Source organism: Semicossyphus pulcher, unplaced genomic scaffold (genome assembly GCF_022749685.1).
Source record: "Semicossyphus pulcher isolate SPU_LCO1_2020_fin unplaced genomic scaffold, fSemPul1.0.p SCAF_21, whole genome shotgun sequence".
In the NCBI taxonomy this organism is placed as follows: domain Eukaryota; kingdom Metazoa; phylum Chordata; class Actinopteri; order Labriformes; family Labridae; genus Semicossyphus; species Semicossyphus pulcher.
In genome coordinates this window covers 1592090-1619976 of record NW_027211695.1, presented here as the reverse complement: position 1 = coordinate 1619976, position 27887 = coordinate 1592090, and the positions used below count along the sequence as shown (strand labels likewise).

Here is a 27887-nt window from a genome sequence, read left to right as displayed (position 1 = left end):
AGTGATGTAAAGTCTGCACTGTGGATCCATCGATCAGGAGGAATAAAGGTCCTGTGTTTGACTCCAGGGGGAAAGCCCCATCTTAACATCGTACCAATGAACCCTGATTTCAACAACAGATTTCCAGAGCTTCAGCAGAAAGCTTCTGTCGAATCTACAGAAGTCCTCGAAACACAAACTGACCATGAGTCATTTTAAAGACACTCAAAGTTCTGCTTCTTGTCAATGAAAAAAGAAACAAACATCCAGCTGGAGTTCTTAGAGGAGCAGATCTTACCTGTCTGAAGCTGTGACGAGCTGAGGTGAACAACTGAGCGCGCTCAGTCTGCAGCCTGACCTCTGTTCACTCTGTCTAATCAGTCTTCAGACAGATAAAGAACAATAAATGAAGTGGACACACCCTGAGATGTGCTGAAGGTCATTACTTCATTCATTCTACGACCTGTCTGATCAACTTGAAGCTCGAAGATCAGCTAGAAAAAATAAACGTACCTATACAACATGATTTTACAGCATCACACAATTACTGCAGGGTCACAGTCCAACCTGTTAATCATTGAACAGAGTCAGTATCTTTTATTGTTTTAGTATCAGAACAACCCTCCACCTCCCCATCACCGCGCATGTCACGCCCACTGCTGCCTCCTAGCAGGTCTCTCTCCCCCCCTGTCTCTGTGTCTTGATTACAGGAGTGGGATCTGGTGTGCAGGAGTTGGGTGGCAGCTGCTCGTCATCATCAATCTACATGGCTTCCAATACTGGGCTCCTCCTCCACCAGGCTGCCAGATTGTAGACTCTGCTAAACAACAGTCAGTCTGATCTAGCTCTATTATTCTTGCATGTGTTTCGCTTTTGCTCATTAAATTTTTGCTCTGCCTACAGCCGTCCTCACCTGACTCCTGCCCCAGCCCTACTCCTGTGTCTTCTATACACTCTGGATCTTCTCCTCTGGATTACGGACTCACTCTGCCCAGCTCCCTGCTCACTCCATGCCCTGCTCTGCTCCTACCTCTGACTCACGGCTCAGCCCCTGCTTCCCCCACACCAAGGAACTCTCAGCTCACACATGAAGTATTGTTTTGAAATAAATCTTTTGGCACCAAGTCCTCGTCTCAGTGTTCTGTGTTTCTGCATTTGGGGCCAAACAGTATCGCCCCGTAACAGCGCAGTCTTCATCACACACATAAAGGAAGCTTGACTTTAAATCCAAATAATAATCCAAACATGGATATACAACTTTAAAATCAGATTATAATCCAGACTTTTGGGATTTAACTTCAATCAAGACTCAATTACAGCTTCATGAGGAGGACGGACTAAAAAGCTCTTCAACTTGAACTCAGATATTCTTTATTGAGTTCACAACATCTGAGGACAACTTACAATCAAGGTGTGCTATAGTCATTCATCACATGAACCTCACACCTAACCCAAAGGGCTTTCCTTACCTTAACCACTCGAGGTTCAGGCCTAACCCGAACCCATCGACTGGAAGACTTAACTCATCCATCTTCATCCCACCTGACTCCTCCCAAAGCTGGAGGAACCCACTCTCCAGAAGATGAGTCGGCCTGTGCATTGCCTTCGGCCTCTCCTTTGTAACTCCATTGTTGTGGGACAGCGCGGGGAGGTCGTCAGGGGACGACATACCCTGACCCTTGACCCCTAACAAAAAAACTCGGCACGATTTGCAATTGAAAAGAAATTATTCTTATATTAATTTGGTTCAGGAAACACACAAAATACTGAAAACCATTCAGCTCAACAACACACTCAGAATATATCCAACTGCGGAGCGAACCGGGAGAATATGGAGGCGTGTCCGGAGTAAAGACGGTGAGCGGAGGACTGCTGGAGATGGCGAATGAAGACGAGTTCAGGGATTAACGTCCTGACTGGTAGTTACTGCAGTATGAGCGTGCAGCTCTGAGCTCGGCTGTGAGCTCCATCTGACGGACTGAATCAGTGATGACCAGGGGAGAACTGAAAGGTGTGAATGTACTGATGGGAAGGGGAGTGACTGTGGGAGTTTACTAGTGACGTGAAAATCGGGCTGACCACCTTCGACTCTCAAATTACAGAGCAGATGTGAAGGTTTATTTTCCATCCAAACGACGGTTTCTGCAAATAATACACAACCCAGCAGTACTGAAACATCAAATAAACAACTAGCACCGTGATTACATCACAAATTATTCACTCAAAATATAACTAAGGAAGGCAATGAAACGCAAATAAACAAAACAGGCTTCGGTTTCAGGAAGGCGTGGCTTCAAGGTGAGCAGAGTGATCTGCAGCTCTGAGTGGGAGGGGCTGGAGTCACACCTGTTTGATTTCCATCAAGCAAGGGAATAAGTGGATTCACTTGTGGTGAAATAATCCGTCCACCAGATGTCGCCATTTAGGGAGCAGGACGGACATCTGTGGCATCGTGCTGTGTGATAAAACTGCACATGTTAGAGTGGCCTTTTATCGTGGCCAGCCTAAGGCACACATGTGCAATAATCATGCTGTCTAATCAGCATCCTGATATGCCACACCTGTGAGGTGGATGGATTATCCCGGCAAAGGAGAAGCGCTCACTAACACAGATTTAGAGAGAAATCTGCCGTTTGTGTTCACAGAAAAAGTCTTTGAGTTCAGCTCATGAAAAAAGTGTTGTGTTTATATTTTTGTTCAGTTTAAAACTCATTAAGACACAAAACCAAAGACGCGGGTCGTGGAGGAGTGGAAAGCTACTGAGCATGTGCGTCCTCCATGCATTGCTTTTGGCTCCAGGTGGAGGTGGGGGGGTCATCGAGTTTTACTTATACCCCCATCTAACTCTAACCCCCCTTTCACTTGATTTCATTTAATGCATGATAGCGTTGCTTTGTTTCCTGTTTTCTTGAGTCCTTACATGGATTGTGGAGTGAGTGTGATTAAATAGTTTGTATTGATGTTTGTAAAGCTCTGTGTCGCTGAGGATTGACTCGGCCTAGTTAGAGCATCCTGGTTTCATCTGTAGGCCAAGCCGGGCTGCACAGGTGCAGCTCGGTCAGTTCAGGTGTAAGTCATTCTCAAAAATGCACGTTCACGTTTTCTTCACGGGGCGATCACAGATGTCCTGATGCTGTAATGGAGAAGACGCGTGCAGCATACTTCACGCCCATCGAGCACGAGCTACTAATGGAAGTTTATGAAGAGGTGAAACACAGGAGGTGTAACAAAGGAGACGCCGCCGCTTTAATAAAACGATAACGAGAAGACTACTGCGGAGCATTCACCAACCTCTCTTAGCTAAACACGTCTTGAATGTTACTCAGGAAATTTAAATTACAACCGCTCGCCCACAAGGCTAGAATATATTACGACCATGTAGCTATGTTTGTATGTAACGCACAATTTACCATTTAGCAATGACAGGGCGGCGAACGTGACGGTTGGAGCGTGGTTCTCTAAAGTCATCTGCAGCGGCGGGAGTCATCCGCTCCACACGAAGACGGAATTTCAAAGAACTTAAAAACAATCATGAACACGGCGCTTCATGTGCTGTGTGATGTTAACAAGAAGGGTCATTGTAAAGGGACAGTTTTGAATATATCCACAGAAGAAGAAAGAAGAAGACTGAGCATGCTCAGGTACTTCGGCCATGCAGCTCTGACTGTAACACCCCCTGGATGCTGACGGACTTCATTAAAACCTTTTCAAATGTCTTTCCAATAGAAAAATACTCGCTGGGTTAGCAGAAGTTTCTTGCTCCGATCGCAGGATCCAGGATCAATCAAGTCATGATGATGTGATGTCAACTAGTTGCTCGTCACAGCGGTCATGCTCCAGCAGCTGTTGCAGCAACGGGCAGCCGTGCAATCTGTGCTTGTGGGTGAAACAGTCACCAAACCAAGCGTGCACAAGTCACTCTCCATGAGAGCGTCGCAGTGGAAGCTGGCGAAGCAGCTGCTGCAACCTTTGGCCAAGGCCACTGAAGTAACGTGTGAAGAGCGACGTGTTGTTTTTCATCTATCCAGTACGTGACCAAGAGGAAGGCCTCAAATGCAAACACACGGACGGGTGAAACGGTGTAACGGAAACAGAACGCCGGAACGAGACACAGAGCTACAAACGAACTGACAGAGAGGTGATGGAGCTGATGAGGCACAGCTGGGGAGAGCACAATCAGGAGCAGGTGAGCACACGGCGGGGGAGGGGCAGGACTCAGACCTGGAACAGAGACGGGGGTGAGTGATTTCAAAATAAAACAGGATGTACCAGACATGAAACAGGAGGAAAAAATAAAAGGAAACTTAACCTAACGGGCGGACACGACAAACGTTTACATTCTACAGTGTCGTCAGCGGCTTAATCGTTTTAAAGGAGCCTTTATGGTGCTGCTGCGTGGCTGCTGTTGGGACCGGACTATACCTCTGTGTGTGTGTGTGTGTGTGTGTGTGTGTGTGTGACGGAGAGAGAGAGTCTCAGGACAGGCAGAGACTGAAACGGAGGTTGTGTCCATGAAGAGACCACGTCTCTTCAGTGTCAAACAGGGGAGACGAAGAACTCTGAAGAAAAATGGCCGACTCAAAGATGGCCGCTGAATGCTGTCCTCTGTGTCAACCAACCTGTGCACTGAGCACATGGGACGGGTCGAGGCCAAAGCAAAGCACTGCAAGGTGTTTAGTCTGGTGAGAAGGTCAAAAGGTCAGCCCAAAATATTGAATGTGTGTAAATCTTAAAAGTCATTAAAAGTAATTTAACTGTAGGTGAAGGTGTGTGTGAGTGATCTACATGATAGTTATGTCTACAGGTAAGTGAGTGTACGTTTCCATACCATCTGTTTAAGTTGTACTTTTACTTTAGTTTAGTGTGTTTGTTGTACAATCACACAAAACTATGATCAACCTCACTCATATTATTATTGGCTGTGTACATGTTGCAGTTGAAGCCGGAGCTGATTAATACAGGAACTCAGTAATGAAGGCGTCTGCACTTCTTCAGAAGAGGAAGAGCCGCGTCAGCAGTTTATCGACAGCATTCCTTTTAGTTCAATCAAAACAAACCCAAACACAGTTCAGTCATTAGCTGACCCTGTGACAGCCGACTGACAGGCTGGGTGAGTTAGAGCTGCTGTTAATGGAGTGTGATACATACTGACTAAACAGGGAGCATGGCTGTCTATAACCTGAGGAGCTTGTTAACCCTCCTGTGGATCTGTGTGTGGCCAGCCAGCTGTCGCTATCAAGCGGAGGAAGGTAAATCAGTCATCATTAAACCTGCATGTGGTGTTGATGTGCTTACTTAACCTACGAGGCTCAGTCACTGGACTTCAGCAGAGTCGCTTTGTTAAACTGGAGTTTAATTTAAATCTTTTGTTCTTTGAACTGTTGTCTCTCAGCACACAGCGTTTAATGCAGTCTCCGTGTCACGAGCTGGTGCAGGTGTAACGAAGTTTGACAAAGAAGAAATGTGTGCTTAAAAATGTCGAGGTTTAACTGTTTGTGTTTATCATAGTCGAGTGTTTGTGAGGCTTCGTTAGTTTATCGTGCTTTTGGAGGATTGTAGGATATTTGAAATGCCTAAAAATACAAACTATTAGGATGAAGGCATGAAGCTGCACCGTGAGCTTCGTCTGTTCTGTAGATATCGAGACACACATCTTTGACCTGCTGGTGGCGCTAGAGAACAAGTGAGCGGTGAGTCACCACTTAGCTTAATGAGGAACATCCTCCTATGAATAAACGATTTCACTAATTGAAATAGTTTCTAATGTTTTTCGGACAGGACAGAACACTCCGCCCTCTGATTTCATAAATCTGTTTGACTTGTCGAACGTTAAACGTCACATAAGTGAGAACAAATGTGATGAGCTGAACAAAACCAGATTTATTTCTAGAAAGAGGAAGCACCCCCCCCCCGATGACCACACGGCAGCTGAAAATACTTTTGTGCTAAATAAAGAGAAACCTCATTCTGACTGCTGAAATGATTTCATCCTGTTTACATTCATCGTAGATTTGGACTTCACGTAAAGACGGAGATAAGTTGATGGACGGAGGAGGAACTTGAATCCTCTCTGGAGATGATGTCATGAGTGTGTGTGTGAATGTTGTGAAGTTTTAACTGTTTCTTTTCTTCTGCGATCAGAGGAGATCTTTCACTCAGACAAACAGGCGACTCTGCGATGGAAGTCTGAACCTTCCAGACAGGTGAGCTTTTTGAGTCTGAACAGGTTGAGTGTGAATAACAACATCAGTCCCACCAGGAGGTTTCATCTCTCTATCAACGATCACATATTGTATGATCTTCAAATAATCTTGTGAAGAACTTCAGTGTTGATCTTCACAGGTAACACATCGGAGAGTATCGTTCACTGTGCGTTTAATATCTCCAGAGCGCTGCGTGCTGACGAGGCTCCGGTGTGATTGTGTCTCCTCCTGATCCTCAAACAGACGGTGTGTCCGAAACCACATATTATCACACTAGTCATACTAACCGTAACTGTATGCGAGAAATGCCCGGATGTTTACGAGATCGGCCCGGATGTTTGAGTATGAGACGGGAGCTCACTGGTTGTCCTCAACCGCCCCAAAATGCATTGCGGCTATTCGGCTTCTACTATGGCGGAGATGGACCGGACATACGTAAACGATTAAGTCACGTGATACGGAGAAGACGGCTCTGAGTATGATGCCGCCGCGTAAGTATGCGGTTTCGGACACAGCAAGAGTCTTTGATGAGACTCCATGACGCCACATCCAACACTCTTCCTGTGATTACTGATCCACGTTGAAAACTGTTAGCCGTTCACTTAACCACTTCCTGGTGCCTTCAACTTTCCACCAACCAGAGGCCCTGTCACTGATGTGAGTCAGTGTAGATCTCAAAGAGTGTTTGCCCAGTGAGATTGTAATCACTGTCTCTTAGCTTTTATACAAGCGTAGCTCCTACAACAGATCAAATGTGATGATGAGTAGATTCTTCTTTGGGCAGATGGTTAGCACTGAAACAGGCACACAGTGTTACTATTCTCTGGTCATTTCCTTTCATTTCTCACATTTTATTTGGCATCTTGACACAGAAATTAACCAGACGTGATGTCAGAACATAAACAGCTCGCTCAGCCGATGAGCCAGTTGCTCACGATGGACCTATAACATGTAACACACGAAAAAACTGATGTTTTAGGCGGAAACAATCACAGCCGAAGCCCGTGAAATCCTGGAGGGACTGATATATGCATGATTATCTTTAAGCTTCCCACACTTTGCCTCTCTTGTGGTCTCAGTGGGACGAGGTTGCTGTCAAAGTGGGGTCAGAGGGTAAAGTTCCCGTCCTCCAGGCTTGTGGACGACGAGTATCGAGGACTGTTTTAAGTGACTGGCTGGAGCGTAAGGACGCTCACTTCCTGCTCATGGATGTTTCATTCGCACAAGAGGAAGAGTCGTCAGGTCGGCCAAGTCCTCTGCACGTTCACCTGTTTGACTCGGACACACCCATCACAGCGTTTGAACACAGCGGGTCAGTTCTGGACCTGCAGACCTCCAGCCCCTTCCCGGGCTCAGTCCCTCCTCCTGAAGTTCTGACGCACCTGAACCAGAGCCGGGCTCTGGCTCTGGGTCCAGTCAGCCAACGAGGCTTCCACATCGGCTTTGCGTACTCAGGAACATGTGTGCTGGTAACATCCATCAGACTGTACTACAGGAAGTGTGCTGACATCACAGATCACCTGGTCTGGTTTAAAGGGACCGGGTCTGGTTCTGGTCCTGTGACGGGCTCCTGTGTGAGGGGGGCTGTAGAGGTTTCTCCTCCTGTTAGAGAGTGTGCTGTGGACGGAGTCTGGGGTCCTCTGCAGGGGGAGTGTACCTGTGGGCCCGGACACCAGGTCATAGACAACACCTGTCAAGGTAAGTGGATCAGGTCGTGAATAACTCATTTATTATGAGTCATGAATAAACAATAATTACACATATTTACTCACATAACAGAGGTTATAGATCAGGTTCATTTTTAAATTTACAAGAAATCAATCAGTAAGTCAATAAGCCATAATACCACAGATAGTTTGATTGTATCTTGGTGAATTTCCAATCATGAAATTTATGTCAGAACTGGTTTAAACAGGAAATCCTCTCCGCTCTCCAGACGCAATGAACAATGCAATGACGCAGTTTGAATGGAGCTCTGGATTCCTTGAAATGTTTGGCGACCTGGTTTCTGGCACAGATGAGTCAAAGTAAATGTCTCTGTGACAGCAGAGCTAAAATTAGCACCTTGTTAAAGAGTAAAACTGGACAGCTCACAGTTTGTCACAGATCATGTGGTGACACAACAAAGAAATAATTTTGGACTGAACACTTCTTTTTCCTGACAAAGACTTTCACTTCCTCTTTCCTATCATGCTCCTCCTTCTCAGTTTGAGGATTTCTCAACATGTTTCATTCCAGTATTGCAGAAACATTATTCATTCTTAGTGAGAGATCATACAGTCACGATCCCAGGAGGATAAATCTTCTGGGGATCATGAGAACACTATGAACGACATTAAAACTTTGAGAAAAACTTCTGTGTTGGAAAGAAACCTTTTCTGTTTCACCAGCGTGTGGGCGGAGCTTCTACAAACCAGCCAATGACAGTGGAGGATGTAGACCTTGTCCCCCAAACAGCAGGACACATGAGGACGGATCAGAGATGTGTGAGTGTGTTCAGGGATTCAGCCGCCTGACCTCTGACCCCACTGACCTCGGCTGCACCAGTAAGCAACCCTGACTGGTTTGAATCAAACCGGTGCATTGTGAAACTAAAGTATCAGACACCTCTTTGAGTCTGAGCAGTGTGAACTTTAGCACCCTCTAGTGGAAGGCAGGGAGGGAGACAGAGCTCGTCTTTCTCCTTCATTTAAAGCTGCAGATATAATTTTGATTAAAAATCAGTCTCATCAGCGCCATCTTTTTTCTGCTGTTATTCATGAGATGAAGTCTGATGATGTTTTTAATGTAGAACTGATTATAGAAATGTATTATAATGACATGTTCAATCATCTGAACTCATAATGACACTTTTTCAGACGAGGTTTCCTGTCTCAGTCTTTACTTCCTGTTTGAGTGTCCATTTCCTGCCTCAGTCTTTACTTCCTGTTTGAGTGTCCATTTCCTGGCTGAGTCTTAACTTCCTGTTTGAGTGTTAATTTCCTGTCTCAGTCTTTACATCCTGTTTGAGTTTTCATTTCCTGTCTCAGTCTTTACTTCCTGTTTGAGTGTCCATTTCCTGTCTGAGTCTTAACTTCCTGTTTGAGTGTTAATTTCCTGTCTCAGTCTTTACTTCCTGTTTGAGTGTTCATTTCCTGTCTCAGTCTTTATTTCCTGTATGAGTCTTTTTCCTGCCTGAGTAGTTACTTCCTGTCTGAGCATTTACTTCCTGTCTGAGTAGTTACTTCCTGTTTGAGTGTTCATTTACTGTCTCAGTCTTTATGTCCCTTCTGAGTCTTTTTTTCCTGTCTGAATAGTTACTTCCTGTATGAGTCTTTTTCCTGCCTGAGTTGTTACTTCCTGTCTGAGCATTTACTTCCTGTCTGAGTCTTTACTTCCTGTCTGTTCCTCAACAGAGCCGCCCTCTGCTCCTCTGAGTCCTTCAGTTCTTCATCACAATGACTCAGTGATGTTGGTGACCTGGGACCCTCCTCATGACCGGGGAGGCAGACAGGAAGTGATGTATGACATCACATGTGAGAAGACAGTGGAGGATGGAGGTCAGTGGGGGATATGTGGACAGGAGGTGGTTTTCCTGCCGGGCTCAGCTGGTCTGATCAGAACGTCAGTCAGCATCTCAGGACTGGATCCAAACTGTGACTACAGACTGTCAGTGCGGGCCTGGAACGGTGTGTCCGACCTGCAGGGGGCGCCACCTTCATCCACCGCCTCTGTTACTATTCATAGATGTATGTTAGTATGTATAGATGTATGTAATGACACTGATAATATAAGGCCTTACAGGATCATGTTTCTGAGTGACTCTTTCATTTAAAAATCATTTGATTCCTTTTCAATTATTTGCACGTGCAGCTTTAAGGTTCTCTGGGCACCACAGGTTCATGTCTGAGCCTGATTAAACACAGTGTTTTCTTTCAGGGAAAGTTCCTCCCGCAGAGATCACTATGACTCCGAGCCTTGAATCTTCAGACGCTGAAATAACTGCAGCTCCTCAGCAGAGCAGACGTTTCTCCATGTGGTCGATTGTTGGAGTTTTATTCTTCAGTCTGCTGCTCGTGGCTGTGATCCCCATCGCTGTGTGTCTGCTGCGGCACAAATACACTAAGCTCCGGTAAAAAGACCACACATTTCTTTGGCTCAGCTGCCATCTGTTTGGAGACTTCACGTCGCTCATTCAGTTTAAACAGAAGCTGATGAGGACCAAATGGTTATATATATTTATTTATTATGTTAAATATGTAAGAAAAATGATTTCTCTTCAGATCTGAACAGGATGAAGAACGTTTTCTGATGAGCGTCGAGTTTTCTTACCGACGTCCACAGGGAGTGGAGGCTGCCCCCCCTCAGGCCGACAGTCAGTCTTTATTCGAAATATAATTTATTACTGTTTTATTGGCGCTCAGACTTCAGTTCCCTTATTATCTGAAAAATACTGAATAGTTTAAATGTTCTGTGTGTTTCAGTGGGTGGAGGAGTGGTGGAGCTGCTGGGGGGGTTCAGCGACACACTGAAGGAGCTTCTGGTCGACAGAGACAAACTCACTCTGGGCAAAGAGCTTGGCAGAGGTCAGATCATGTCTCAAGTCAGTGATTCAGTCTCACAGAGAAGAGACTCTCTGATCTCTAAAACTGATTAATATATAAAACCTATGACTTCAAATGTTGTTGATCTGCTTTCATGTCAAAATAAATGCCTGGTTTAATATCACCAGTATAAAACGTAATCACATTAATGCTGTTGATGATTATATTTGGGCCCTATCATACATGCGGCACACAGCGCCTGACTGTCATTGCTAATTTCCACTCGGTGCAGTCATTTTCACGGCCAGCGCCCACATTGTGTAAATAGCAAGTAATCTTGCACCACAAACAGGCGGCGTGTCTGAAGTCTTAAGTCCATGGCGCAGTCTGTCTCTGCCAGTCATACATCAGAGAGTTCACAACATGAGTCTGCTTGTCGCTCACACGGGGACGCACAGCAGCGCTTTCACTCATAAGGAAAAAGCAGTGTTTCTCCTCAGGGAGATTCCTGCTCGAGCCACGGACGGGCCAAAATGCCACACCAAGCTCTTCATCTTGCGCTATCATTCTGATGCTCTCTAATACACGACAAACACTCATGCACGGATCTAAGAGGTAAATCTGCCCACAGATATTAATACACTGTCCTGTACGCACTGAAGAATACAGCCATTTGATCCAGCAGTAACAATAAGAACATAAACATTTACAGCCGACCTTTCTTTGATGGTCAGCACACAGAACTTTAACAAACATCAGATGTTGTGTGTGCCTCGTGCATAAATGTTCACAGCGCTTCTCTTTATTTTCCTTTATGAAAAAAAACACGCCTATGAATAATCCGGGGACTTCCTCTTTGCACCTTGCGCCTCACTTTGCACCCAGATTGTGCGCCGTGTTACGAGCAAAAGTGGGTCGGACACGCCCTGAATCACTTTAGACTGTACGCCTTCCGCCGTGTAAATAGTGCCCATTAAGTTTTATATTAATGTATCTAATGGTTGTTGAGATATGTTACTCCTAATCACAGATGTGAACCTCCTTCTCACCAGAGGATAAACCAGAATATAGTTCAAGTCTTTACAATAAATAAAATGTATTCCTCATTCGAGTAATAACGTGAACCTGCGCGATCCACCAGAGGAAAAGTCAGGACATTAACTGTCTATTTAATAAATTATTTAAAATGTAGAAACAAAGAGTTATTTGAAAACATACAGAGTGAAAACCTTCACTTATTTTGATTCACAGGAGAGTTCGGTTCAGTCTATGAAGGACTGTTTACTCCAGAGGAAGGTGTGAACATGAAGGTGGCCGTGAAGACCATGAGAGGTCTGTAAAAAACATGTATTACCTCTGCTTATATGTAATCCATTATGTCTGCTTCTCTATATTACACACAGCTATATAAACCTCTGTGCTTGTTTTGTCATTTTCATGTTAGTTGGAATCCACAGTCAGAACGACTTACACGAGTTCCTGAGAGAGGCGGAGATCATGCAGAACTTTAAGCATGAAAATGTGGTCGGACTGCTCGGTAAGATGTTCGATTGATCACCACACAAACATTAAGCCTGCTGGGTTTCCTCTGAAAACGTGTGCAAACATTTAGGCTCAAACAGGATCAAACAGGGTTAGCAAGAACAACAAGAAAAGCTCAAATGAAACAGCTTCATTTTTCAGAAACACCTGTAACATGGCTTTAAATTGTTCCAAGGGGACTAGACTTTCAAGATGTAGTTTGTTCTGCAGCTTGTACTTCTACTCCGTTACATTGGGCTACACACGTCTCGCTACTTCTACTGACACCAGGGTTGGAAATGAAGCACCCGCCAGTCCGAAGTGTAACTGTTAAGAATCACTTGATGACTTCCTCACATAAGCGGACGAGTATGCGAAGCGGACAACGGTACTTCCGTAAGACGACGGCGACATCATAGCAGACGCCTGCGACGTCTCTGCTGCTGCGGACAGCTCGCGAGTTTACTTCACGGAGAAACACTCACTCAGATTATTTCTAGTGAATAACCAACCCCTGCTAAGTTAACCATCAGTTGTCTGCAAGCAGAGAAGATTATTGGCACGGACCTATACCAGGACTTATACCAGTCCAGGGTCAGGAAACGGGCAGGTAACATCACTGCAGACCCCTCACACCCCGGTCACAAACTGAACTTCTCCCCTCCGGCAGGCGTTACAGAGCGCTGTACGCCAAAACAACCAGACACAGGAACGGTTTCTTCCCTTGTCACTCTGATGAACAGCTAACTCAGCCAGAGTGTCAGGGACAATACATATTTTCATTGCTTAATTCACCCTCTAATCATGTTTATATTATCACTACATTGAAGGCCAATTCACATTCTCTGTAAACACTACAACCATCTACCTCACATGACAACCTGAGTAGTTTTTTACGTGATACTTTCTTACTTTTACTCAAGTAGTTATTTCCATAGCTACTTTTACTTCTAGTATGATGTATGATGTTCCTACAGCTTAATTGGAGTCCACCTGTGGTAAATTTAGTTGATTGGACATGATTTGGAAAGGCACACACCTGTCTATATAAGGTCCCACACTTGACAGTGCATGTCAGAGCACAAACCAAGCAAAGGAATTGTCTGTAGACCTCCGAGACAGGATTGTCTCGAGGCACAAATCTGGGGAAGGGTACAGAAACATTTCTGCTGCTTTGAAGGTCCCAATCAGCACAGTGGTCTCCATCATCTGTAAATGGAAGAAGTTCGGAACCACCAGGACTCTTCCTAGAGCTGTCCGGCCGTCTAAACTGAGCGATCGGGGGAGAAGGGCCCTAGTCAGGGAGGTGACCAAGAACCCGATGGTCACTCTGTCAGAGCTGCAGCGTTCCTCTGTGGATAGAGGAGAACCTTCCAGAAGGACAACCATCTCTGCAGCAATCCATCAATCAGGCCTGTATGGTAGAGTGGCCAGACTGAAGCCACTCCTTAGTTAAAAGCACACGGCAGCCCGCCTGGAGTTTGCCAAAATGCACCTGAAGGACTCTCAGACCATGAGAAACAAAATTCTCTGGTCTGATGTTCAAAGATTGAACTCTTTGGCGTGAATGCCAGGCGTCATGTTTGGAGGAAACCAGGCACCGCTCGTCACCAGGCCAACACCATCCCTACGGTGATGCATGGTGGTGGCAGCATCATGCTGTGGGGATGTTTTTCAGCAGCAGGAACTGGGATACTAGTCAAGATAGAGGGAAAGATGAATGCAGCAATGTACAGAGACATGGATGAAAACCTGCTTCAGAGCGCTCTTGACCTCAGACTGGGGCGACGGTTCATCTTTCAGCAGGACAACGACCCTAAGCACACAGCCAAGATATCAAAGGAGAGGCTTCAGGACAACTCAGTGAATGTCCTTGAGGGGCCCAGCCAGAGCCCAGACTTGGATCCGATTGAACATCTCTGGAGAGATCTGAAAATGGCTGTGCACTGACGCTTCCCATCCAACCTGATGGAGCTTGAGAGGTGGTGCAAAGAGGAATGAGGTGTGCCAAGCTTGTGGCATCATGTTCAAAAAGACTTGAGGCTGTAATTGCTGCCAAAGGTGCATCAACAAAGTATTGAGCGAAGGCTGTGAATACTTACGTACATGTGATTTCTTAGTTTTTTATTTCTAATACATTTGTATGTTCTCTTCTGTAAAGCTTAAAGATGTGTTTGTGTGTTTGTCCTGCAGGGGTCGCCGTGCAGAGAGAGCAGGACTCTCCTCTTCCGGTGCCTCTGGTCATCCTGCCCTACATGAAACACGGAGATCTGCGTCGCTTCCTCATCGCAACGCGTTACGGAGACATCCCGATGGTGAGACGCAGACAGAACGTCACATTAACGTTAAAGACTGTTTTACCATCAGAGCGCGTTTGAATGGAAACACACAAAGACACTCGGACTCCTGCAACAAACAGAATTTTGTTCTTCTGTTCTCCTTCTTCCTCTTTTCTATCAGAGTCAGATTGTGACTGATTCTGTGTTAATATTGAAGTCTAACCTTTCATGACATTGTACAGTCTTCTCTTACAATCACAACACAAACACACTAACATCGTTACTTTATTTGTTAGAATAAACTCTCCCTCTCGCTCTCTTCAGTTCATTCCTCTTCAGAGTCTTCTTCGCTTCATGCTCGACATCTCAGCAGGGATGGACTATCTGAGCTCGCAGGGCTTCCTGCACAGAGACCTCGCTGCACGAAACTGCATGTGAGCCCACCGGAGGGTGACATGGGGGGGAGGGCACTGAGGGGGAGGCGGGTGTGGGGTGTGTGTAGAGAGAACGGGTCCTTGTTCAGAAAAGACTGATTCTCTGTCCTCAGACTTTAGTATTCAAACATGTCTTCTATCTGAGGGACAGCTGCTCAGTAAAGCTGTGTGTGTGTGTGTTTATGTCCACAGGCTGGGTGATGACCTGCGTGTGTGTGTTGCAGACTTCGGCCTGTCTAAGAGGATGCACAGCAGTAATTATTACCGTCAGAGGGTAGCGATCAGAGTGCCGATTAAATGGATGTCGATGGAGAGTCTGTCAGAGTCTGTTTACACGACCAAGAGCGATGTGGTGAGTTCAGGCGCACTCTGTGAAAACGGGTATAAACAGTCACATGATCCACAGCTCTGAAAGAAGAGATCGGACTCACCGAACAACTGAATTTAAACGTTCTCTTTGTTAAACTTGAACCTTGTAACCTCTGACATGTCCTCAGTGGTCGTTTGGGATTACCATGTGGGAGATTTTGTCCCGGGGAAGGACTCCGTATCCTGGAGTCCACAACCATGAGCTGCTGGAGCTGCTGCAGTCCGGCTTCAGACTGAAGCCACCTGAGGAGTGTGACGACAAACTGTGAGTCTATAGAGATGTACGGGGGTGTCTACACTACACAGAGGCCTTTGTTTTATCATTTACCGATTCTGTAACAGTGACAAAACTCCACCTTAAAACTTTAACACTGAACAACACAGAGCCGTCATGTTAATGTGTGGTTTTACAGCATTACACGCACACACACACACACGGTCATCCTTCATTTAAAGCCATGGCTATGTACTTTTCCTCCCTCTCCTCGTCCTGCTCCTCCTCACACAGGTATGAGGTCATGCGGAGCTGCTGGGATGAGGATCCATCCCTCCGGCCAGACTTCAGGGAGCTGGGTCAGAGTCTAACAGCTGTTCTGAGGGAGCTGCCGGAGCTGGAGGCGAGCCAGGAGGCCGACTACATCAACCAGGGCCTGGAGGCTGCTGCTGCTGCTGCTGCTGCATCTCCTGCATCTCAGGAGCCTGACCTGAGGGGGGGGAATGTCTACCAGTCCTCACCTGTGGGAGCTGCAGTTAGGGAGGAGGAAGTAGAAGTGGAGGACGGATACCTGAAGTACATCACGGAGAATGATAAATGAAAAACACAGTGATTTTATAAAATGAGGACCTCTAATGAGTTGTGAGACACAAAGATGCAGTTTGTTTGTTTGTTTTTCTCTCAGGGTGTACTTTACGAAGGGGAGGGGGGGGGTGTGTTCAGAAGTTCTCTGTATTTTATGTCACTAAATGTCTGATGGCTTTATATGTACTGATAGCAGTCAGTTCCTGTCTGGGGAACATGTTAAATGAGTAAATATAAAGTGTAAAAGATAAGTCTGTTTAGATTAAACTGTAAATACAATCTAAAAATGATCAAATACTTATCTTGCATTGTTACGTTCCATTGTTTTTTCAAGTGTTTCTATAATAAACTACAAACCCCAGCAATACTGTAGTTCTAAATTTGTCATGCGTAGTGACACGTCATCTGTCGTCACTACCGCACCTGCGCAGCCATCTTGAGCTTGTCTCCAGCAGCGGACACGCAGAGGCAGAAAAATAGAGAAATAGACAGAATAACGGGAGGAAAAAGGAAATGTCCTGTTTTTTATACCTTCTGTAAAATAATAAAGGTTAGTCACGATAGAACGAGCAGCGGGCGGTAACGGAGACGGTGAAACGTCATCTAAGTGCCTCTGATACCGGACCTACAGTCTTCTTCACCGGAGGAGGAAGAAGAGTCGATCGGCCGACAGAAAAACATCCAGAGAAACATGAACCCCGAATAGTGAGTCTTTAACATGTTCTTATGTATGTTACAGTTATAAATAATAAGAATATACGATGTGGTTTACAGTGTTAGCCTGTGTAAATTATGCTAAGCTAACTGTCACACAGCAGCTAGCCGCTCCGTGAACAGGGCGCGGACCAACACTTTAATGTGACACGAGCCTGTTTAACCGTCAGCTGACAGACCGCTCGTGCCTCACAGTGTCGGCTATGGCACGCGACCTTTCACGCGACAAATAAACGGACAGCCCACGGTGTCTAAAAACGGTGTCTTACGTTAAACCGTTCAGAGGTTACGCCGTGTCATTATGGAGACTAACGTTATTGAGTTATGTTAGTGTTTAACGTGAACGTTAACGGCCACCGTGAGTTTAAACCGGTCAGAGGAGACGCTGCTCCGGTGTCACTGTGGAGACCGGGCCGTTAGATTCAACCCGGGTTGGGAGGGTTACTTAAAAAATGTATTCCACTAATTACCTGTCAAAACATGTAATTAGTAACCTAATCAAAGTATCACCATTTTAAAGTAACATAAACGATTAATCTCAGTTACTTTTGGATTACTTCAATACTCAGTAAACTGCCATAAACTAGTTCTAGTCTGGAGCTTGTGTTTTTACCAACACCATCCCGGCCGCTACCTCACCAGAGTCACAAACTATTTTCAGTAGTAGTAGAAGACGAGGTTAGCTAACATTTGTAATTGGACATCATGTTTTCACCACAGGCTATGGCAACCATAGATTGTTGATGGCAACTTCGAGGATTGGTGTTGTGAGACTTGTGTGTTGTAAAGTGTGCACGCAGGTGCATGGTATTATCAAACCTATATTCCACAGGATCCGTGTTCGCTGCGCTCCGACGCGTCGCTGAAGCGTCTCTCCGCTCTGCTCCGCTAAAAATACGTCTATTTTTGATGGAGGCGGCTTCAAGCACGCGTCAAGCTGAACAGAGCAAATTGTTCCAAACAGGAAGTCAGACACAAAAACAGCATAGAGCATCTGGTAATTTCAAAATATAACACCATGTACAAACTCCTGTTTTTAAAACATCAACGCACTGAAATCTTGGAAAAAGAAAACTGTATATTAAGTAGTGTACTCACTCACGGTAGAAGCACAAAAATCCCGGAATGATATATGAGCAGGTAATCAACCTCGGAGGTGCAAACTGAACTGTTGTTTGTGTGTTGCTCTGTTTATATATTGATGTTATTGTGTGATTTTCACAATTCCCGTGCGCTAATGTAGTTCTCCCATGATCTCGTGATCTCGTGAATCCAGCTGCTTGGTCCAGCGCTCCGCTGCGCTGCGGACCGGCGGCGCCTCCTGTGGGCACACGGAACGCGGCGGACACAGATCCTGGGGCGACAGTCAGACGGACGGTTTAGAAAAGCGACACCAGATGTTCGAGAGGAGGAGACTGCGGGCACATAAGGACCGGGTTTAAAAATAGATTTTTCTGATTCAAAACGATTATTATAACGACGATATTATTAAATCCTGAGATTGATCTTTTAAAATATGAGTAAATACTAGAGCCTGACTGATTTATTGGCCGATATTAGCATTTTGCAGATATATCGGTATCGGCCTATATGTCCTCCGATATTAATGAAATACATTTTTGCCGTGGTGTGAAAGAAAGTCATTACACCTCCTGACAAGTAGAGGGCGCAGTGATAATTATACAGCTGGAGTCAAGAAAGGTAACAGCCAGTGACTCGTGGTTACAACTATAAACCAGCACAAAAATGACAATTACCGACATATGTTCTGAACAGACACACAATTTTTTTTTGCATTTTGAAACATAAAATCGCAAACTTAACTACTTAAACTAGTCAGTCAGCAGGAGGCGGCAGGCATGATGGGAAATGAGTCCCTATCGCTGCCAGAATGCGCGTCACAGCCGAGCAGAGCAGCACACACAGGAAGGAAAGCATTTTCTTTCCCATACAGAACGAAACATTGTGAACAACAAACTCTTGTTAAAATCACAGTAATCAGCCAAAGAAAGCTTGCTTTCAGAGCATAAGCCATCGCCACGCCTGCTGCCAGGTGTCTGCTCCGCCCTCCGTCACACCTGCAGCTCCTTACAGCAGTGAGACACACACACGCGCGCGGACTGTTCTCATTCACAGAACGGCAAATGAAGATGTTTTGTGAAGTCCCTTTCACGTCTCATAAAGACGTTAAAGTTACGATGTTACGGTGCTACAGACACAGAGAGCAGAGCAGAGAGACAGCCATGTCACCGTGATGCTACGTGTTGATCGAGTCCCGACCTGCGGACTGTTGGCTGAGCTCCAGACCTCTGCCCCGCGACAGACAGTCCATAGATCGTCCTAAATGCCCCAAACAGGGCAGAATAATAAGAATAGAAACACAGACGAAGGGCAGATACAGACACCAGCTCACACTTCTCCTGGATTATGATGTTGATTAATAAGGAATATTTAATATGGAAAATCCTGCTCATTAAGCCTTTATTACTATTATTTACAGTACCAGTCTGTCAGATGAGCTGGTCTGTGTTTAGTGACTTATCTTCAGCAGCACTGTGTGAAGGTGGGAGAAACAAGAAAATCATGAATTATGGTAATGTTCACTAGGAATTATGGGAATTGGTGTTGCATCGACTCCCCGCAGCCGGGACATGGTTAACCTCTCAGACATCATGCTTATCTTTGTGAAATGTGAGCTAATCTTTAACTACCAGGCTAATTAAACATCGCAGTGTGTAATTTACATATTAATCATGAAGGGAATTAACCACTTTAATCAACCCCCCCGTCAGTGCAGAAACTTACCTATGTCAGGTGGAGCACTTTGACTCTTGGTGGAGCTCTATGTGTATGTTAGCTTTGTTAGCTATGTTAGCTTACAGCTCCACACCCTGAGCAGACAAACTGTGTTTACCTGAATGTTTACTCAGACCGGACACTCTGGTCTCTGATTAAATAATGTTCTGTGTGTCTGTGGAGGCATTTACAGTGATGTGCTCATTGTAAAGATGTAATGGATTTATAAAGGTTTACAAATCATTTATGAATACTTTATTGAGTCTGTAAAGGTGAAGGTGAAGTTAATAAGGAAACTCCTCAACAGCAAACCTCATCAATCTGCAGAGACACTCCATTTAGTAACAGCTTTTAAAAACACATCTGCAGACTGCAGTGTTTCCGCTACATACATTCTTGTTGCTGTTGCTGCTTCAGATTTCGTGAATTAAACGACGGAGATGTACGCTCCACATAAACATTCGCCCGCTCTCCTCGTTGAGTAAGAGCACAGCGACAGGAGTCACAGGACATCAATCACACCTGAAGTCATGGAAGCCAGATAAACAACAGCTGGACCTGTTTACTCCTCACAGTGTCCTAACGGCAAAAGAGAGTCTGACACCGGACGCTCTCTGTGCACACATATGCAGTTCTGTTACGCAATGTAAACAATCTTATGGTGTATCTCCGTACGTCCCTATTGTAAATGCATTGATTGTCGCTGTTTATAAAGCTTATAAAAGATCTTGTAAATGATGTCATTGCGATCAATTCATTAACACACCCTATTGCTATAATAATAATTGTATTTTTATGACATTTATTTATATGGAAAAGCTCATTAATTTGGCACAAATACTGCATAGTTTAAAACGAGAAGCCGCACATTTATCTCTCTTGAGAAGATATTACTTTGGCGCAGTGATCTCATCAGTCAGTTCAGGAAAGCGCAGCCCGTCAGGTGGTGTTTGGATCGATTGTTGTAGTGATGAGTGATGATCAGCTCTGTCGTAGCAACAGACTGATTTACAGAACCCGCTCGGTGTCTGTCAGATGTTTTCAGGTGACCGAGCCTCGTCTGTGATGCGTGACAGGTCTGAGTTTCTCTGACACCAGAATAGATGCAGCATTGAGCAACAGCTGTCAGTGTCATGTTGTTTTCCTCTGTGTCTGTTTGTTTGTGTGTGTGTGTGTGTGTGTGTGTGTGTGTGGTGGGGGGTTTGTAAAGATCCCAGCTTCAGTTTCAGGGTCAGATCCACCTGTCGGGGGGGTCACAGTTCTCCTCTACTCACCTTACTAACATCAGACAGCACTATTATGCAGAGAGCATTATGCACAGCTAGCTTTGAGTAAAGTCATGCGGCTCAGCGCCCGCTCAGGACTACACGGGATCACCAACGCTTTCTAAACTACAAAAGAAGCTAAGCAGGTTTTTAACCTCAGCTCAGTAAGGTTTAAATTCAGCTTAAAGATCAGCTGTCTGTGCTGACTTTCAGCCAACAGGAGTTTTACATGCAGTGATGTTGTTAACGTTCTCCATGTTCTGACCTCATTGTTCTCCTCCAGTGACTACCTGTTCAAGCTCCTGCTCATCGGAGACTCTGGAGTGGGAAAGTCCTGTCTGCTGCTGCGCTTTGCTGTGAGTACCATGTTCTATAAAGAATTTATTATATTTATATATTTATTTAATGAAACTTTTTTTCTCTGTAAATGTTCCTTTAAAACGTGTTCTCACTGTAAACGTTCTTCTGACATGTTCTCACATAAAACTAACGTTCCTTTGATGTTCTTGCAGGATGATACATACACAGAGAGCTACATCAGCACCATTGGAGTTGACTTCAAGATCCGGACCATCGAGCTGGACGGGAAGACCATCAAACTGCAGATAGTGAGCGCGCACACACACACACACACACACACACACACACACACACACACACACACACACACACACTCACACAAACACACAGCTCTTACCTGAGTGAGACTTAAAGAGAGACTTTTTCATCTGCTGCACTAAGTTTCCTCGGCCGACCACTGCGTCTACGATCCTCAACGTCGCCCGTTTCTTTGCTTCGTCCAAAGAGCTTGAACAGCACATCTTCAGACCCCAGTGTGCTTTGACATCTTTGTCTGGGAGAGACCTTGCTGATGCAGTATAACTACCTTGTGTCTTGTTGCTGTGCTCAGTCTTGCCATGGTGTCTGACCTGTGACATGAAACTTCCACAGCCTCACCTTGGTAGCAGAGTTTGGCTGTTCCTCAGCCAGTTTTAAGCCTCCTACAGCTGTGTCTGTTTCACTTAATGACTGTGTTTCAACCTACATGTGACACTGATGATCATTAGCACCTGTCTGGTATCATTGGTTGATCATACACCTGACTATAATCCTACAACATCCCTGACTGTGTGCAGGTGTACCTGTAAGAACTGATGCTGGTTTGAAAGCAAAGCGTAGTAACACCAAATGTTGATTTTGATCTTTTGTTCGCTCACTGATCGTTTTGATAATTGATAAAAATGAACAGTTATTATTTATATTATAAAAAGATTTTTTCATCCCACTTTTTGCTCTGTTTTTCATAATTTCATCTCCTGCTGCTCCTCAAACAAACATCATGAATAGTTTTCTTCTGATTATTCTAAAAGCTACTGATGCATTCATATTAACTGTATTACAGACTGTCTTATAGACCTGTTGTCTCTGCTTCAGTGGGACACTGCGGGTCAGGAGAGGTTTCGAACCATCACCTCCAGTTATTACAGAGGAGCTCACGGCATCATCGTGGTTTATGATGTGACGGATCAGGTGGGTCTGCAGTCTGCTTCATCCTGGTTTAGTTTGTTCACCTGCTGACGACACATTCAGGTCTAAATAACAGGTTAAAGTTATAAAGTGTTTGTCTTCCCAATATTTATTAAACATTGTCTTTTAAAATCAGTGAGCAGAAGTTATTGATCGATCAGACGGAGCAGAAACTCTACAGAGAAACTTTTTATTACCTGTTAATTCTGTCAGACACAGCAGTCATTAAGGTGTTACAGGTACCTGTAAACTCACCTGTTAGTCCTGTTCTTTCGTTCCAATGTTCTAATGTTCTCATGTTCTGTCTTTAGGAGTCATACAATAACGTGAAGCAGTGGCTGCAGGAGATCGACCGCTACGCCAGCGAGAACGTCAACAAGCTGCTGGTGGGAAACAAGTGCGACCTGACGACCAAGAAGGTGGTCGACTACACCACAGCAAAGGTACCTGTTTATTATTACCTGTGATGTATTATTATCATCTAATTAATAATAAGAAGTCCGCGTGATTATCACAGATCCACGTTATTGAACATCTGTGTCCTGTTATCGTAAACTATGATGAACTGATCGCAGGTAACAGCTCCTGCTCGTGTCATCCACAGCATGTGGAGAGACGTACTTTATACCTTATAGTAACTGTAGCTCAACGATTGAAGCTGTAACGCGCTCAGGTTTGCAGCGTATGTGTGACTTTCAGTAGCCCAGGTGAAACCTCCCCACAGTATCAGAACGAACATGTGGGGAGGGGCTACAGCGAGGGGAGATTGCCCAGTGTCACTAGTTAATCGATCGCGGAGGGCGGAAACGGGTCGCCAAATATACAACGACCATATCCGCCAATCCCGTGGGTGCTCTGGGGACCGAGCATGTGTGGGAAACACTAGTAGAGTTTGGCGCCAGTGGGTACTTGTCAATCTCCGTGGGTGCTCGGGCCCCAGAGCACGGGATCGGTGCCTGTTATTACCTGATATTTAACACATTAATAAACATTATAACCCGTCTCGCTGCAGGAGTTTGCAGACTCTCTGTCCATCCCTTTTCTGGAGACGAGCGCTAAAAACGCGACCAACGTGGAGCAGGCCTTCATGACAATGGCTGCAGAGATCAAGAAGAGGATGGGCCCCGGGGCCACCGCGGGGGGGGACAAACCCAACCTGAAGATAGAGAGCACCCCCGTCAGGCAGTCAGGAGGGGGCTGCTGTTAGAGGACTCATCACCCCCCACCTCACCCACAACCTCCCTCTCTTCTCTCTCTGTGCACCCTCACTTCATCTCTGACACCCCCCGCCTCCATTTTTATATTAACCCCCTCCATCAGACCACCTAGAGGTCAGACTGTCAGTCATTTATAGCAGTGCTACACACACACACACACACACACACACACACACACACACACAGCAGCCACAGCTAAACACTAAACAGGAATCAAGTCACACACAGGATGAGACAGCAGTGTGTGTGTGTGTGTGTGTGTGCGTGTGTGTGTGTGTGTTTTTATTGATTTTACTTCCTCATCAACCCGTCAGAGTCTCTGTGAGCTGATTGGACAAACTGTTAAACGTTAACGATTAAATGTTCGTAGCAGACTGAGAAACGATCTCTGAACAATCGCAGCGCCAAAACATTTTATTCTGAAAGTCGAAATAATTTTGAGGTGTTCCCTGAACTTTAACTTTTGTCCGCTGCAGCTCTGTGGAGATTATTCTGATCCAACACTTCATCATTGTTTCTGTAGAGTAAATGTGATCTGAGTTAACGTCTCGTGGGGCTGGGTCTGGTGTGTTCACATACTTTTGGTAAAAATGACGTGTGTGTAAATTTACCAAAATAAAACGCAGTACAGTCTAAAACCTGCTTTATTATTATTTACACCATATGTTCACATCGGAGAAAGTGAGGAGACAATTATCAAACAAGTTACGATTAAATTGAACATTCGATGTCAGCGGTCGTACCAAAATGTACACAGGTTTGATTCCCAGCTACCTGAGAGGATCAAACTGTAACGAGCTGATCCCGATGACTGTACGAATACAGACGCTTCACTCTCCTGCCACTCATCTCTGAGGTCTGTGTGAGAGGGGGGGGTCCAGGGAGCTGAAGGAATGTGACAAAGAGCATCACCCCCCCCCCCCCCCCCCCCCCCCCCCCCCATTAGGAGCCTCAACACTGCTGTAAATGTTGTGTGAGAACTTGAATCTTTGTTTCATCACCTGTGTTTAAAACTGTTTCATGTATTGGGGGAGGGGAAGTGATTCAGGGACTGACTGGTTTGGGTTTCTGACCGGATATGAACTCCCAGCCCCCCCCCCCCCACACACACACACACACACACACACACACACACACACACACACACGCGACTGACTCGATGAAAGACTCTAATCTGACACACACACACACACACACACACTGATGTTTTACGGTTTGATGACTGATTATTTTTCTTTTTTGAATCTTTTTTTCTGCTGATTTTAATGTTTTTATTCGTGTTTTACTGTCGTCTCGTCTGAGGGGAAACTGGGGGGGGCGGGCGGGGGGGCACTGAGGGGGGGTCTTTATCTTCTGAATGTGATTCTGCTGAAACAAACTTGACTTTTGTTCTTTCGTTTACTTTTTTAAGGGTTTTGGTTGTTAGGTGTTTTCATGTCATTTGCACACACTTTCATGTTTAAACTTCATGGAGACTCACAGGTGAGCTCACCTGTCACTCACCTGCTGTCTGTCTGCTCACTTTGTTGTTTTTCTGTACATATTATAAATATATCTATAATAAAATGATGAAAAGATCAACTTCCACAAAGCTGCTCGTCTTCGTTTGTTCACATCAGTGACTTTATTACAAAGTGTTAATCATCAGATAATCTTATGTATAACATAGTGTTCATTTATTATAATGTTAAATATAAAGTGTGCATTTTATTATAACGTGCTGGTTCTGAAGTTTTGGAGTGTAGGAAAATACTTTTGATCAGCCATCAGCAGACTTAACACACACACAGAACACAGAAGACACTGCAATACTAATTATAGAAGACAACTCATTTATATGAGAGTAAGACAAGAAGTTATTTTGTGATTGTGTCACAGTGACTACCTGCTATGACATCAGAACACTGCAGCTGATCCAGAGTCAGACACGTGTAACATACAGCTGATCCAGAGTCAGACACATGTGCAACATACAGCTAATCCAGAGTCAGACACATGTGCAACATACAGCTAATCCAGAGTCAGACACATGTGCAACATACAGCTAATCCAGAGTCAGACACATGTGCAACATACAGCTGATCCAGAGTCAGACACATGTGCAACATACAGCTAATCCAGAGTCAGACAGATGTGTAACATACAGCAGCTAATCCAGAGTCAGACAGATGTGTAACATACAGCAGCTAATCCAGAGTCAGAAATGTGTAACATATAGCTGGTCCAGAGTCAGACACATGTGTAACATACAGCTGATCCAGAGTCAGACACACATGTGTAACATACAGCTGATCCAGAGTCAGACACACACATGTAACATACAGCTGATCCAGAGTCAGACACATGTGTAACATACAGCTGATCCAGAGTCAGTCACATGTGTAACATACAGCTGATACAGAGTCAGACACACATGTGTAACATACAGCTGATACAGTGTCAGACACACATGTAACATACAGCTGATCCAGAGTCAGTCACATGTGTAACATACAGCTGATCCAGAGTCAGACACACGTGTAACATACAGCTGATACAGAGTCAGACACACGTGTAACATACAGCTGATCCAGAGTCAGTCACACGTGTAACATACAGCTGATCCAGAGTCAGTCACATGTGTAACATACAGCTGATCCAGAGTCAGACACACATGTAACATACAGCTGATCCAGAGTCAGACACATGTGTAACATACAGCTGATCCAGAGTCAGACACATGTGTAACATACAGCTGATCCAGAGTCAGACACACGTGTAACATACAGCTGATCCAGAGTCAGTCACATGTGTAACATACAGCTGATACAGAGTCAGACACACATGTGTAACATACAGCTGATACAGTGTCAGACACACATGTAACATACAGCTGATCCAGAGTCAGTCACATGTGTAACATACAGCTGATCCAGAGTCAGACACACGTGTAACATACAGCTGATACAGAGTCAGACACACGTGTAACATACAGCTGATCCAGAGTCAGTCACACGTGTAACATACAGCTGATCCAGAGTCAGTCACATGTGTAACATACAGCTGATCCAGAGTCAGACACACATGTAACATACAGCTGATCCAGAGTCAGACACATGTGTAACATACAGCTGATCCAGAGTCAGACACATGTGTAACATACAGCTGATCCAGAGTCAGACACAAGTGTAACATACAGCTAATCCAGAGTCAGACACACATGTGTAACATACAGCTGATCCAGAGTCAGACACATGTGTAACATACAGCTGATCCAGAGTCAGTCACATGTGTAACATACAGCTGATCCAGAGTCAGACACACATGTGTAACATACAGCTGATCCAGAGTCAGACACACGTGTAACATACAGCTGATCCAGAGTCAGTCACACGTGTAACATACCGCTGATCCAGAGTCAGTCACACGTGTAACATACAGCTGATCCAGAGTCAGACACATGTGTAACATTAAGCTGATCCAGAGTCAGACACACGTGTAACATACAGCTGATCCAGAGTCAGTCACACGTGTAACATACAGCTGATCCAGAGTCAGACACACGTGTAATATACAGCTGATCCAGAGTCAGACACACATGTGTAACATACAGCTGATCCAGAGTCAGACACACGTGTAACATACAGCTGATCCAGAGTCAGTCACACGTGTAACATACAGCTGATCCAGAGTCAGACACACGTGTAACATACAGCTGATCCAGAGTCAGACACACGTGTAACATACAGCTGATCCAGAGTCAGTCACACGTGTAACATACAGCTGATCCAGAGTCAGACACATGTGTAACATTCAGCTGATCCAGATGGCAGAGTTGAACTAAATACACAAAGACGTGTTGGACATTTATGTATATACCTGATACTGGTATCCGTATCAGTGCATCCCTACTGAATACCATCTCAGAGCTGGGTTATAGGTGTGGACAGTTTTGATCTTTGGCAGCCGAGGACACACTCAGGTTGGTTGTAAAAGGGCTTCAACAACTTAGCATGCCCAAAAAGAAAGCTGAAGTGCTGTCTCTGCTATCATTGGCAGACGCCACATATGGTGGAGACGTTGCTACTTATTCCCCTGACTGAGTAGGATAATGATCTGTGTCTGTGAAGACCTCTGCCATTGGTCTGTGATCCTGTTAATGTAGCCTACTTCACTGCACCCCTTAATATTTGTGTGCCTGTACAGCTGTTCTCTATGTGGACATAAATAATTTGTTAAAATGCGTGAGTGTGTGTGTGTGTGCTTGTGTGTGTGCGCGCAG

At 45.0% G+C, this 27887-nt stretch overlaps 2 protein-coding genes across 2 annotated transcripts; both read left to right on the top strand.

Moving 5' to 3' along the window:
• Window positions 1–5143: 5143 nt before the first annotated feature.
• On the top strand, window positions 5144–16472 carry LOC138601120 (ephrin type-A receptor 2). The gene is made up of 15 exons (XM_069672701.1): window positions 5144–5228; window positions 6121–6182; window positions 7262–7880; window positions 8573–8728; window positions 9578–9910; window positions 10101–10293; window positions 10445–10536; window positions 10646–10747; window positions 11957–12037; window positions 12150–12242; window positions 14420–14541; window positions 14830–14939; window positions 15132–15291; window positions 15437–15573; window positions 15817–16472. The coding sequence occupies exons 1-15, from the start codon at window positions 5144–5146 to the stop codon at window positions 16121–16123; spliced, it is 2652 nt and encodes an 883-aa protein (XP_069528802.1). The 3' UTR covers window positions 16124–16472.
• A 69-nt stretch (window positions 16473–16541) lies between these two features.
• rab1ba (zRAB1B, member RAS oncogene family a) lies at window positions 16542–24543 on the top strand. The gene is made up of 6 exons (XM_069671995.1): window positions 16542–16812; window positions 21166–21238; window positions 21395–21490; window positions 22317–22412; window positions 22721–22852; window positions 23422–24543. Exons 1-6 carry the CDS (start codon window positions 16799–16801, stop codon window positions 23614–23616), a joined length of 606 nt encoding a protein of 201 aa, XP_069528096.1. The 5' UTR covers window positions 16542–16798; the 3' UTR covers window positions 23617–24543.
• Window positions 24544–27887: the final 3344 nt, after the last annotated feature.